A 13,269-nucleotide genomic window follows, 5' to 3' on the forward strand; every position below is an offset into this window, starting at 1 on the left:
GCATCAGAGTTAAATAAATAATAAACACAATCTGGGACGCAGCAGCACCCTCACATCCCAACAAAAAAAAAAAAAAAAAACAACCCTTAAGAGAGCACAGGTGTTAAGAAAGTGGCTCAGAATCAGAAAAGTAGATGAAAAATACCAGCTAAATCCCCATCCCCAGAGCCAGGCTCGCTCTGCTGAGGTGTTTTGGTGGGGGGGCCCCCGCTGAGGGAGCGAGGTGGCCGGGCAACGGGGCTCCTCGCCCAGGGAAGCCAGGAAAAGGATACTTGCTGGGATATCAACCACTGCAAGAGAAGACAGCAGGGTTAGTCTGCGGCCACCACAGCCCAGCCCCACTGACAGGGCCCCCCCGCTCCCTCCTTCCTCACAACCACCCCCTTCCCTTCCCCCGGGGCTCACCGCCTTCTCCAGGTGCCCTCGGGCCTGGTCGCCGTTGCGGGTGTGGTGGTAGAGGACGGAGCCGAGCTGGAGGTGGGTGCGGGCCTCCATGCGGGCCGGGGGCTTGCGGGGCAGCACGGCCTGCAGGCAGTGCACGCAGAGCCGCACCTTGGGCGGGCTGGACGTACGGAAGTGCTCGGCCAGGCCCAGCAGCGCCAGGTACCACGACTCCCCCCCGGCCGCGCCGCCGCCCGACCCCGACCCCGGTGCGGGCCCAGCGCCGCCGCCACCGCCACCTCCTCCACCCGCTCCCCCGCCGCCTCCACCGCCCGCTTCCCCGGCACCCGCCGCGCCGCCCGCTGTCGGCTGCGACTGCTGCTGAGGCGGCGGTTGCTGCTGAGGGGCCGCGCCGGCCGCTGAGCCCGACGCGCCCGCCGCCACCGCCGCCATCTCAGGGCCGCCGCGACAACACGGGCGGGAGGGGAGGGGCGGGGGCGAGGAGCGGCGCGCGGGGGCCGACGGGATATGGAGTCCGCCCCGCAGCGGGCCGCCGGGAGGCGGTTGCGGGCGCTGACGGGAAATGGCGGAGCGCGCAGGGCCTCACGGGAGTTGTAGTCCAACAGACCTCCTCCCTCCAAACCGCGCTTAGAGACGGAAGGAGGAGAGTGGCGGCGGCACTGTGCCCGGTAGCGAGCCGGTTCAGCCCGCTGAGCAGCCTCGCCGCGGCGGAAGGCGCGGGGAGGGAGAAGGAACACCCAGAAGGACTACAACTCCCAGAAGGCCTTTGCGGCAGAGTCGCCTCACGCAGCCCGGCCCCGCCCTCCGCGGTGCATCGTGGGACGGGAGCTCCAAAATGGACAACCCCAGGGATGCGCCAGGTAGGGCTGTTCCTGCCGAGCCCCTGGGCCCTGCCCCGCTGTCCCCGGGCCCTCGGCACCCTCTCCCCACTTCCCCTGCGGCTCGGTAACCGGCTACAGCGTGGGGGTGGCGGCGTAGCGGGCCCGGCGGCCTCCCCGCTGCTGTGAGGGCAGCGAGCCGGGTTGGGGGGTGTGTGTGCCTGGGGAGGCACCCGGCTTCGTCCCCCCTTCTCGTCCCGGGGAGGCCCCGGGGGCCGCAGCGTTAATTTTCCTCCTTCTCTTCCCCTAGGGAAGGCGAGCCGGTGGTTTGGGGTCACACAGTCTAAATCGGCCAAGACGAACGTGAATATTCTGCACCAGGAGGAGCTGATAGCGCAGAAGAAGAGAGAGATTGAGGCCAGGCTGGAGCAGCAAGCGAAGCAGAACTACCTGAGCATACAGCAGCTGCCTCTGTTTGGAGAGTACGTGTGGGTTACGGTGCTTTTAGGCAGGAGCTTCACTCACAGAAATGGGGCGTGAAACCAAAGAGAGGAGCTGTACAAAGCTCTTGGACTTAGAGGGAAATACAGAGAAAATTGAAGTTGATAATTGAGTAAAGGTTGGAATAGGGCACTCACAGCAGTTGGCCTAACCAGATTTTTCAGATACTAGTGAGAAAAGATACGTGCAGTTATGTTTTTAACTTTCGGAGAGTATGTGTGGGTTATGGTGCTTTTAGGCAGGAGCCTCACTGACAGAAATGAGGCATGAAACCAAAGAGAGGAGCTGTACAAAGCTCTTGGACTTGGAGGGAAATACTGAGAAAATTGAAGTTGATAATTGAATAAAGGTTGGAATAAGACACTCACAGCTTAGTTGGCCTAACCAGATTTTTCAGATACTAGTGAGAAAAGATACGTGCAGTCATGTTTTTAACAGGGTATTATTGTACTTTTCTTCTGTTTCCTATTAATTGCCTTTCTCATAGTCATGACTCTGAAGAGTTAACGTGGTTCTCCAGCTAAACGCTTGCCTGGGCTTCTCGGAAGCGGGGTAACGTAACAGAGCAAGTAGAAATCCTGTTTCAACAGAGCAGTAAAGGAGCCAGGTGGAGAGTGTGGGTAAATGCTGTGAGCAGGGAGCTGAACGGTTCTGCTTGGGAAAAGCTGGGTGTGTTTTCAAGATAAATAGTTATTAGCATTTGTCTCCTTTTCTCTTCACGATAAACACGTGCAAAGGGAGGTGGGGAGGAGGATGGGTACCATCACCAACGAGTTTTCTTTTTCTGTTCAGAGATGACAGTACTGACAGCGAAGCCTGTGTTTCCAACAAATGTAACAGAGCAAGCAGAAATCCTGTTTCAACAGAGCAGTAAAGGAGCCGGGTGGAGAGTGTGGGTAAATGCTGTGAGCAGGGAGCTGAACGGTTCTGCTTGGGAAAAGCTGGGTGTGTTTTCAAGATAAATAGTTATTAGCATTTGTCTCCTTTTCTCTTCACGATAAACACGTGCAAAGGGAGGTGGGGAGGAGGATGGGTACCATCACCAACGAGTTTTCTTTTTCTGTTCAGAGATGACAGTAACAATAAACGCGTGCGAGGGGAGCTGGGGAGGAGGATGGGTACCATCACCAACAAGTTTTCTTTTTCTGTTCAGAGATGACAGTACTGACAGCGAAGCCTGTGTTTCCAACAAGTTTGTTAACGATGGCAGTTTCCTCCAGCAGTTTCTCAAGCTGCAGAAGGAAAAGTCAAGTACTGGTAGGTCGACTTCTGAGCAACAGGAGGCTTTTCCTTCTCCTGGTGAGCCCAGCTTTGTGTGAGCTGCCTCCGTGTGTAGTCACTTTAGAAACCCTGCTATGAGCTGTTACCAGTATGAGTAAGTTCTAAAGCAATAATGGCCCTTTTAAATTCAGATTAAAGTCTTGAGATGCAATAGGGAGGTTGGCCCCTTTCTCTTTTTCAGTGCTGTAAAGACAAGCATCTCCCTTCTAGCTTGAATCTCGCTTTTAAAAACCATCACAGCTTTTACCTCTCACTGTCTTTAACTTACTCTGAAAATAACAGCCTATTGCAGCTGCGTTAACGGCCCGAGTTGTTATTTATTGTAACCTGCTGAGATGAAACCAGGAAGGATGCCCAGGAATTATTTTCCCCCCTCATTCTTTTCTAAGAAACTCCCCCGAGTTCTACTCCTAATAACTCGGCAAACGCTTCTGCGCCAAACGTTGGGAAGAAACCTTTGCTGTTTGGGAAGAGGCCAGGGCAGGTCCTGAGCAGCATGCTGCACCAAGCCAGGAACTACTCCCATTCCAAACAGAGCCCCGTCGTTAACCGCCTCAGTGTCTTTCAGTCGCCAGACGAAGATGAGGAGGAAGATTATGAGCAGTGGTTGGAAATCAAAGGTAAATGACGCCTCGTACTACACCGTTTTTTTGGGGGAGGGCAAAACTTACCCCAGTGATAGGAGTTGAGTGTGGGAGGAGGGTTTCCTCAGTGCTTTTCCTCAGTGGAGGGTTGGGTTTTTTTCCTTTCTGCTGTGAATGATGCTAATTAATGCTGGTGGACTCCCTGGGAGGGTTGGGGTTTTTTACCTTTCTGCTGTGAATTGGGAATTCTTAGCACAGTTCCTGCATGCAGACTTCTGCCTTGGGAAATACAAATGATGCTAATTAATGCTGGTGGACTCCCTCCAAACCCAAGGCCTGAATGCTGTTAGATAAATATCACTAATCCAGTGATCCAATATCACCCCAACTTGGTGTGAGAGGTGGGTCGCTCCCTGTACTGAAACCTGGTCTGGTTTGTCCCTAGAAGGTTTAATTTTCTCTGGGTTTTCAAGGCAAGTGCTTCACCAGTCTGTATATCTCTGTGAAAAATAATCTGTAGAGAAGAAATGTGTTCCACTCTTAATGGAGCTTGATTGCTTGGTAATAAGTATTCTCCTTTAGAACAATTGAAACCTGTTACAGTTAGTGCCAAGTTCTCTGGAACGTATCTATATGTAATGCTTGTATTTAAAAGGGATTTTTAGGGTTTTTTAAATGATAGAAAATGAAAAGTCCTCAGCTTGGTTATGTCTGTGTAGGGGGAAAAATTGTATGTGTTAATAAAACTACATGTAAGGCACGGAACTATGACCAGGTAAAATCAAAGTTCCTGCCTCTTTTTGAAGTCTCATTAGTGAATCTCACCTCTAGGCCCTGCCTGCTGTAAGTAGGATAGAAAACCAATAAAGAATGTTGCAGCACTTAAATAATCAAGTTTCTCTGGATAGCCCAGGCTGAGAAGCCAGAGGCAGATTTGCTTAATAATCTGAATTTCATGCGTGCGTATTAATCAAGTATAAAATTAGATTGGAGTTGCTAAATAAGTCACACTAAGCTTTGTGTCATAATTTATTTCATTATATGTTTACAAAACCATGTCTAGCCATTTCTGGTGGGATTTATAAAAGCGTAATCTCAGCCAGTCTGAAGCTGAGCATGAAATGTGCTCCAGGAATGCGAGAAATAGCCACTGGCAAAATATGGACCCTTAATTTAAAGGTTGTGGGTCTGAATCTAGTCGAGAGCAGTGTGAGAGCTCTGCTCCCATGTGCTCTGTGTTCAGCTCCATATATCCAAAAGATCATTTTCTGGACAAATGCCTGTGTTTAGTTCCCGTTGAGTGTGTCCTGCACCAGCTCTGATATCACTCTGTGTCAGAGGGTTCCTTTCTTGGTGCAGAAGCCAAAACAGTTTCTTGGAGACTGGGCTCTCTGCTTATCTCTGGTGGGATTCCTTCCCAGCAAGGGCTGAGAGATGGGCATTTGCCAGTGGGAAGAATTGTACAGTACAGTGACATGGTCTGTGCTCTCAGGATACAAATCTGTGTCTTAGGAACTGGAATCTGTAATATTTAGTGAGTGATGTAGTAAAAAACCGAACCAAATTCCTGTTCTTCCCCATCTTGTTCTTGAACAGAATTGTTAGAAGCAAATTATGCTGCAGGTGAAGTCGCACCCTGAATTCTAGTGATCCAAATCTTGGGCTTTTCCTTGTAGAAAACAAAAAAAAATGCAGACAAAACACTAACTTCCTACTTGGGGGGGCGCAGAGGCTGACGGCGAGGTGGGGGTTGTGATTTGTACAGCTGTGTAAGACTGGATCCCCCATTTCATCCTTTCTCTTCCCGTTCCCGTTCTACTTTTGTCTGCCGCCGTGGTTCTTAGAAGTAATGTCCCTGTTGCCTGTTTGGTGTGTGAGTTGAACCCCAGTACTGACAGCCTGCTTAAAGTTTTACCCCCAGAGGATGCGGAGACCCGGCAAGTGGTGGAAAAGCTGGCTAGGTTCGTGGCTGAAGGGGGACCCGAGTTAGAGAAGGTGGCTATGGAAGACTACAAGGATAACCCAGCTTTTTCGTAAGTGGGCTGCTAACTCTTGTCTCCCAAAACATCTCCTTCCAGGAGAAAAACATCACTTTTTTGTCTGTGTAGTTCTCCTGGATGTGTTCGGTTTAATTATCGGGTGGATTTGAGCTCTGTTGCGAGTAATTGGTTTAGAGCTGGGGAAACTGAGGCAGAAGGTGGTACTGGTGAGGAGGGAGGGGTCAGCTTGGGTTGGGAACGCAGCCTGGGAGCTCTGGCTGCCTGCACAGCATCTGGCCAGGGGGGTGCTGGGCTGGATCTTGGGACTGGGTTTGTCTCCGCTGCCCCGGACACACTCTGTGCCCCTGGGGCAGAGGGTTCCCTCCTACATCAGAGGAGACTGTTACTTATTTCCCTTCAAGTGACACACAAAATTTGGATGCAAGTCCGTAGCTGAAAGCTCTGTGTGTTTACACCTGCTGCAGACTTTGTAATCCTCATTTTAAGGGCATTTTGAGTAATTGATCTATTTGTTTATTTGTTTTGAGCTGTTTATATCCCCAAGTATCAATGTTTGTGTATAGTTGTTGCTGACAGGTATTTTTTGCCCTCTTTTCCTTCATCTCCACCCTAGGTTTTTGCATGATAAGAACAGCAGAGAATTCCTTTACTACAGAAAGAAAGTGGCAGAGATAAGAAAAGAGAATCAAAGTTCTCAGGCATCCTCTTCTCAGAAAGGTAATTAAAGCCGGGCTCTGGAGAATATGAATTACATGAGTTAAATTTGACTTCTTCACTCTGTAACTTCTGGCTAGGTCTGTTCTGGAAGCAGTTGGAGCAGATATTTGGCTGTCAATCTGCCACCTGTAAATAAAATTTCAAAATGGAAGGAGATGGTGATCACATATCACCATGATGGTGTCAAACTCTTGTGCCAAAGTGGTCGTTTCCCGAGCCCAGAGCCTGTTTTACCGTGCTCTGTCTAAAGGGCTCTGGAAAGAGGTTTCCCTTCTATTTCTCCAAAATCCTTAAAGCAAACTGAAATAATTCTCCGTGGTGTGTTGTGGAAAGTGTTTCAGCCCTGAAAATGCAGTTGGGGAAAGTGTGTTTTCTCAGATGTTCTGATTTGATTCATTATAAATGAAAATGGTTGGTTTGTTGAACATAATCCCCATTTCTGCTGCCGTTTCCTTTGTGTTTTCTGCTTGGGACCTAAATCCTTGCAATCCCCATTTCTGCTGCCGTTTCCTTGTCTGAAGCTTGTGTTTTCTGCTTGGGACCTAAATCCTTGCAAGTAAAGGACTGCATTTTCAGGTGGGAAACCAGCAGAAGTGGCTGCTCTGCCAACAGACAGGTGGTGTGAGCAGTGGAATCTGATTAATTGTGTTAAAAGACAGAAATTACTTAGTGGGAGATTATTTAGTGGTCTGTGGGCTGGGCATTTATCGCTTCTAGTCCAGGCCCACGTGTGTGGCCCTGGGGAATCACTCAGCCTCTCTGTGTCAGCTTCCTTTGCTGGAGAAAGGAGCCTTAACACAACTCAGCTGTCACACTGACGAGTTAACAGCTCAAATGACCTGTGGTTTAATAGAATGGAGGCTGAAAGACCTTGTTACCAATATCAACTAACTGATCCCAAGGTTTGGAAGCTAAGGGGTATTATCCCGTACTTTGCAGGTGTGGAATATTGAAGCAAGGAAAGGTTATGACTTTGTCCGTGGCTTATAATCCTGTCTTCTGCCTCCTGGTCCCGTGCCAGCACGAGGGAGTACTGGCACTGGTACTGTGCAGGTAGCAAATGTCATATAAGGCAGTCCTGGCTAAATAACCTATTTGCCTGGCTCCTTATAAACACCAAACACGCTTGAAATATTAATGATCAGAGCCTTCTCTGGGCATTTGGACTAAGGCTGCAGTAGCCGCCTCTTCCAGGTGAGGATGGGGACTGTTCCCTGGAGAATTTCCTCTGGCCTATAGCCCTCCCCTAAAAGGGCCAGGGATTATGGAACAGTGTTATTTTGTCACTTTTTCTAATGCCTTCCCGTTGCTCCTGGGCACATCAGTGGCAAAGTCTTTGAGCAGAGAGGATTGTGAGTGCTGAGGTGTAACCCTTCAGAGGCGTGCCTGGCACGGGGAAGAAACAGGCTTCCTCTGCAGCAGAGAGAAAGGAGTTGTTTCTTCCATCTTTGAAGACAAAAGCTGGTTTGTCTGTTAATCTGCTGCTCATCTCACTCCTGGCACAGAGGAAGCTGATGTGTGCACGGGCCTTCCTCTGGTTACAGAGCTGTTGTACGACCTCGTGCAATATCGTGGGGTTTTTTTGTGTGTGATATAAACTCTATGACTGTTGCTGTTGAATGTTTCTAAAAATTAAACTCGACCTTTTGCCCTTATTCTGCTCTTGGGGTTCTTAGAACAGATAGGCTTTGACTGTTGCTTGTGTGAGTTGGGCCCAGTACTGACAGCCTGCTTAAAGTTTCACCCCCAGACGACGAAGAGACAAAGAACTCTGCTGAGAAACTGGCCAGGTTCATAGCAGACGGGGGTCCCGAGGTGGAAGCTATTGCCTTGCAGAACAACAGAGAGAACCACGCTTTCAGGTAAAGGAAGAAACCTGCTGTGGGGTGCAGTGAGGGGTGGGGGGTGCTTGGATGGCTTTGGGTTTGGTTTTTTATTTTTTTAAAGGGGAAAATAATAGACTATTTTGTGATAAGTCAGAAGTTCCAAGGACAGTGCACTCAGCATTCTCAAGCTTTGCAGTTTAAAGCCAGGCTTTAAACAGAGAGAGGAGTCATTTTGCTTCCCCCAGGGTTATTTTACAGCTTTTACCCCCCCTCACCTGCTTCCTCTTCCAACGTGCCAGGATGTTTCTAGCCTTTACGATTTTCCCTGTAGTGATATTTTGGTGTGACCCCCATCCACCACTCACGCCGCTGCCACCCAATTAATTTCCTGGGTTGCTTTTTGGGTGGCATCTTTATTAATGCCCAGGTAGCCCTCCTTCACCTGCAACTTCCCCTTCAGAAATATCTTTTTTCAGCCTTTCTGATGCGAATTGAACTCTTCAGTGCTCACTGACAGCTCTGTAATGCCTCCCTTTGCTGTTCGATGGCATTAGGTGCCTCTCCCCTGTCTTATATTTTTCTGCTCTTACACACAATTTGGTGCATTGGCTGGAAATGAGGTGGGGCTCGGCAAGTCTTGGTTTGTTGCTGGTATTTTGGCATTTTATTGGCTGCCTCCTGGCCCTCTGGGGCACCCCCCTTGTGGTGTTACATCAGGCTGATGTGCCAATATCCCAACTGCTGCTTTATTTACTTTAAAACACTGTAGGTGGTCCCACCTGAGCACGGGCAAGTTAAATGCTGTCTCCTCTGTTAGGGTTTCATCAGGTTTGTTGTAGGGGGGTTTCCTGTCCTGCCCTCTGCTCGCTCCTGAAGCCATCCTTAGTGCTGTTATCCCAGTGGAGAGGGATGCAAGACCACTTTTAGTGAGTTTTAAATACATCCAAGAGCTGTTTGTGTTTGTTTGTGCATGTGGATGGGAAAGGCCTGTCATCTCTTATCCCCAGGAGAGGTTATAGCAAGTATTTAACTTTTCCTCTAAAAAGGGAAGATTGTGGCAGAGTTAGGAACAGGCGCGTTTTCGGTGTGAAGTATTTAAACTGGAGTGAGCCCAAAAAGATAATGTGTTTGTAACAAACATGCCTGTCTTGAGGTTTGTTTGTTGGGTTTTTTTTGGCGTAGCTGCTAAATTGAGGATCGTTCACCTTCTTCCCGCAGAGATGAAGGAGTTTTATTTTACCCAAAAGGTCAGAGATGCCTATTTCTGGAAGGGGCAGCAAACAGAGCAATGTTTTCTGTGTATGAGGGAACAGAAGGAGGAGTCAGGGTGTGATTAAGCAGACTGGTAATGTCAATGCTTCCAGCTTGGATAGAGGGCTGGGAGCAGTTTCTTTGGGCAGTGGTTTGGCATTCCTGTTGGTGAGACTGGAATGTTTGTTTTCTCCTGCGAGCCGAAACCCGAGGTGGTGTGGAGCCCTCAAAGCTTTCCCAAACATGTTCTGGGAGGCAGGTTGAATTCTGGGGGAGGACCTTGCCTTTCCACCAACGTGACGTGATCCTTTTTTTTTTTTAGTACCCTGTGTTTATTTGGCACCAAAAATAGCTGGGGTTCGCTCATGAATGGGAAATACTTTTCCTAATCCCGAAGGCTCGCAGCGAGAGATCCCTGCATTGCTTGAACACACACACGGGATGGTGCTGGAGAGCAAGGAAGTGCTTGGGATTGAGAGTTGAGCAAGAGCATTGCAGGAAAGAAAAGCCAGACCCTGCTGTATCCAACCCCTGCGTATGGCTGGAACATCTAAACTTTCTTCTTTTTTTTCTTAATTTCTTTCTAGGTTTTTATATGAGCCAAACAGCAAAGGCTACAAGTATTACCGGCAGAAGCTGGAGGAGTTCCGTAAGGCCAAAACCAGCACCCTGTGTGCCCCTTCACCAGTAGAGTCCAGTCTGAAAAGGAAGACGAGTCCCGAGGCATCGCCCTCCCCCTTGTGCTTACCCCCCCTGCCCGTGCCCTCACCTCTGCCCCTTCCCTTGCCCCTTCCCTCTCCTTTACCCTTGCCTTTGCCCGTTCCCTCTCCCTTGACTTCGCCCTTGCCTGTTCCTCCCCCCTTGCCCATTCCCTTGCCCGTGCCTTCCTCCTTGCCCTCACCTTCACCATCATCCTCTACGACTCCACCTGATCAGACGGCGACAGCTTCTGTTGCAACCACCACGGCAACCACAGCTACAGGCACCACTAAAAAGAAGCGGAAGAGCAGGTGGGGGCCGGAGGAGGACAAGGTGGAATTGCCCCTCCCGCAGCTTGTCCAGCAGCTGGATTCTCCCTCCCCTCTTTCAGGTGAGCGGGTCCGTGGCTTGTGTTCAAGAACTGCTTTTCCTGGGGAGTCTGTTCTGCCTTAAGCCCAGCTGGTTTTGTGAACGCAAAGCCCGGCGAGTCTATCGCTTGTTGTAATCGCCGCGGTTGCCAGCCCCTTCTCTTTCAACAAGGTCTAGCAGCTCTCTCTCCCCTGCGTGGAAACCCAGATAAACCACTTTATCTGGCTGACACCAGGGATTGGATCTTATCGTTCTCCAGCTCTATCTAAAACCCTGCTGTGCTATAGCTCATTACAGCCTCAGCCTCCGCGCTGTTTAGGGCTATTTCGCTTCGGGAAGAGAGTCTGTCAGAAAACAAATAGCAAAGGCTGAATGGTGCTTATTCCCCGTGGTGGGATAAAATCCCTGGGCAGTGCTTCCATCTCGCTCTAACCCATCAAAAGGCTAAATGGGAAAAGCTGTTCCCCAAGTGGACGTGGGGATAACTTCCAGTTCCAATTTATCCCCGTTTCAGTTCATTTGGTGACAGACGGGGTTCCCAGTTCTCATCCAGCACTGAGGCTCCTGCTGCTGGTACTTCAGCAGCCAAGTTCACCCAGGGGCTGGAGCTCTCTTCGAGGGCTGGAAAAGTAATTTTTCCAGTCGAGGTGCTTCTAGGGAGCTCTTGGAGGTCGAACTCTGGCCCATCCGTGCGTGTGCAGATCGATAATTAGGCAGGCAATTAGAGGTGTGTACAAAAACCGAGTCGCTCAAGGACAACAGGTGAATGCAGACATTTAAGGTGGCATCTCTGAGTCCTTTGCCCAATTAGTGCCATGTGGGGAAAGGGTGTGACAAGGAGAAAGAGAAGATGTAAGATGAGGCAGTTGGTGTTGGCAAACCGAGAGAATTAATAGTGTGAGGCTGGAGCCACAGGAAAAGTAATAAGTACCTGTCTCAATAAGGACCTTTTTTCAAAAAGCAATAGCAGAAGAGATGAAGTGGGACAAGTAATAGAAAACAAGCTATAATTTTCTGAGCTGCGAGGTGAGACCACAGATAATTTTCAACACATGGTCATCCCATCCAGTTCATTGCTCCAGCAAGTCTGTGGGTCTTCTGCCTCGGCTGGAGTTTGGAGGAGATAATTGCTCAGCTGTTAATAGCTTTGATTGTTAGGTCTGGGGTAAGGTGTGGGGCTGGAGGCGTGTGCTGTGGTCTCTGTTGATTCCACGGAGGTCGGGAAGGAAGGACTCCTGTCTCCTAATCCAGCCCTTTGAATGGTGATGGAGGGAAGTTTCTACATAATTCCATCTTCTGATCACAGCCCTGGACAGAAATCTTGGCTTTGTCTCACGTGTGCAAGACAAGACACCAGCCTGGATGGCTTGTTCGTTTGCCCTTGAGTTGCTGCTCACAGTAAGGCAGAAATCAGATGCAAAAGTCTTTCCTGATTTTGTACCTCTAGAGTATATATATAATTTTTTTTTTCCTCGCAGATGGTAATGAAGCTTCGATGATGAAGCTGGGCAGGCGCTATCAAAACAAGCATCAGATTTCCTCTTAATGCCTCCTGCTGCAGTGGGGGGGCTGGGGGGGTATCCGTGTGCTCATTCCAGCACGCTTCCCGCTGAAATCTCCCCTGGCTCCTTCAGCCTCCCCTTAATTAGACAGAGACATGCTCCTGGTGTTCACGCTCACTTTCTGCGGGGCTTTGTGTCAAGTAGAAGAAAAGGACAGCAAACAATTTGCCAGGCATAACAAATCAACCCTTAATGCGCTGTTAATGCTCTGCAGGGGGAAGGATTTATTTTTTTTTTTTTTCCCTTTATCACTTGTGATGGACTAATCCCTTCTTAGAATTAACATCTTCAACCTGACAGGTGAAGAGAATTCCAAATTCCACCCCTGGTCCTGTGGAAGGTCAGAGTTGCACGGTGTCCTTTGGTACCCAAGTGTCTGTGTCTTAGTGCTTTATCCTTAGCAATTGTTTGGGATTTAGTGAAGGACTCTTCCAAACCTTTTTCCTCTCTACTCTTAGTGATAAATTAATATCATGGAGAGGAGAAAGTATAGCCCTTTTTGGGGCAGAAACAAGGCTCCTCTTAAACGTATTGATATCAAAACACTTTGCTGCAGGGGCTGGGATATCTGAGAAGCTAAACAGAGCAGAGATGCTGTGATTAGTGAACTCCGTGGACTAATGGGAAATTACAGGCTGTCATTAGAATTTTCTGATACCTAATAACGGATCGGTTTGGGACTGATTAGTTTTAATTAAGATCTTCAGACTTAGGAAGCAAAAAAAAAACAACAAACAACCACAAAAAAACCAGGCACTTCTATATTGGGGTTTCTCCCTCTGTCCTTAAAGGACGTTCACTTCCCTTGTAACATGTGGGAAAGGGATAAACCTTAGGTAGTCTCCTGCCAATGCTGCAGACAGACTGCACCATTAACCCTCTAGGCAAAGCTGATGTCATTCAAGGCAAAAAAAAGATATAAAAATGTGTTTTTTCCAGGCCTGCTGAGGAACAACTCCTTATCTTCTGCTTAGTGCTTGCCCGGTGCTAGACCAGCGCAAGGAACTTGTAAATCTTATCTATTTTTATGCAAATGCATTGACTCATCTTATTTCTGAGTAGACTTTTCTATCTTCAGATGTGGACTTGGGGTGGAGCTTCCCTTTTTTTTTTCCCTCTCTGCTTTGCCTCTGTCGTGCTACTTTGGGCCAAACCTACAAAAATATCCCCCAGAGCTACGTTTCTGCAGTGACTTTCAGCACAGAGTCTGTGAGGGAGCAGAGCATCAGAGGAACCAGATGGGGGGGGGGGGGGGGGGG

At 49.0% G+C, this 13,269-nt stretch overlaps 2 protein-coding genes across 6 annotated transcripts in view; one reads left to right on the plus strand and one right to left on the minus strand.

Annotated features, from left to right (window-relative positions):
• The window catches only part of MAU2 (MAU2, sister chromatid cohesion factor), a 17,647-nt gene extending 16,805 nt beyond the window's left edge, over positions 1-842 (minus strand). The window contains exons 1-2 of the mRNA XM_014938404.1: positions 406-842; positions 273-290 (exon numbers count right to left, since the gene is read on the minus strand). Of these exons, the coding sequence (XP_014793890.1) occupies positions 273-290; positions 406-834 (447 nt within the window). The 5' untranslated portion in view covers positions 835-842. The remainder of the gene's footprint in view (positions 1-272; positions 291-405) is intronic.
• A 312-nt stretch (positions 843-1,154) lies between these two features.
• SUGP1 (SURP and G-patch domain containing 1) overlaps positions 1,155-13,269 on the plus strand; it is a 20,584-nt gene continuing 8,469 nt past the window's right edge. For 2 of the 5 annotated variants that reach the window (XM_014938459.1, XM_014938484.1), the window contains exons 1-8: positions 1,155-1,262; positions 1,531-1,702; positions 2,875-2,978; positions 3,392-3,622; positions 5,496-5,619; positions 6,200-6,303; positions 8,042-8,165; positions 9,968-10,470. In XM_014938459.1, coding sequence (XP_014793945.1) covers positions 1,238-1,262; positions 1,531-1,702; positions 2,875-2,978; positions 3,392-3,622; positions 5,496-5,619; positions 6,200-6,303; positions 8,042-8,165; positions 9,968-10,470 — 1,387 coding nt within the window. In that variant the 5' untranslated portion in view covers positions 1,155-1,237. Of the gene's footprint in view, positions 1,263-1,530; positions 1,703-2,559; positions 2,739-2,823; positions 3,623-5,495; positions 5,620-6,199; positions 6,304-8,041; positions 8,166-9,967; positions 10,471-13,269 lie in introns of those variants that run through there. The other 3 variants (XM_014938466.1, XM_014938473.1, XM_014938477.1) reach the window with 3 other exon arrangements.

The sequence above is a fragment of the Calidris pugnax genome, unplaced genomic scaffold (assembly GCF_001431845.1).
Source record: "Calidris pugnax isolate Ruff unplaced genomic scaffold, ASM143184v1 scaffold46, whole genome shotgun sequence".
Classification (NCBI taxonomy): Eukaryota; Metazoa; Chordata; class Aves; order Charadriiformes; family Scolopacidae; genus Calidris; species Calidris pugnax.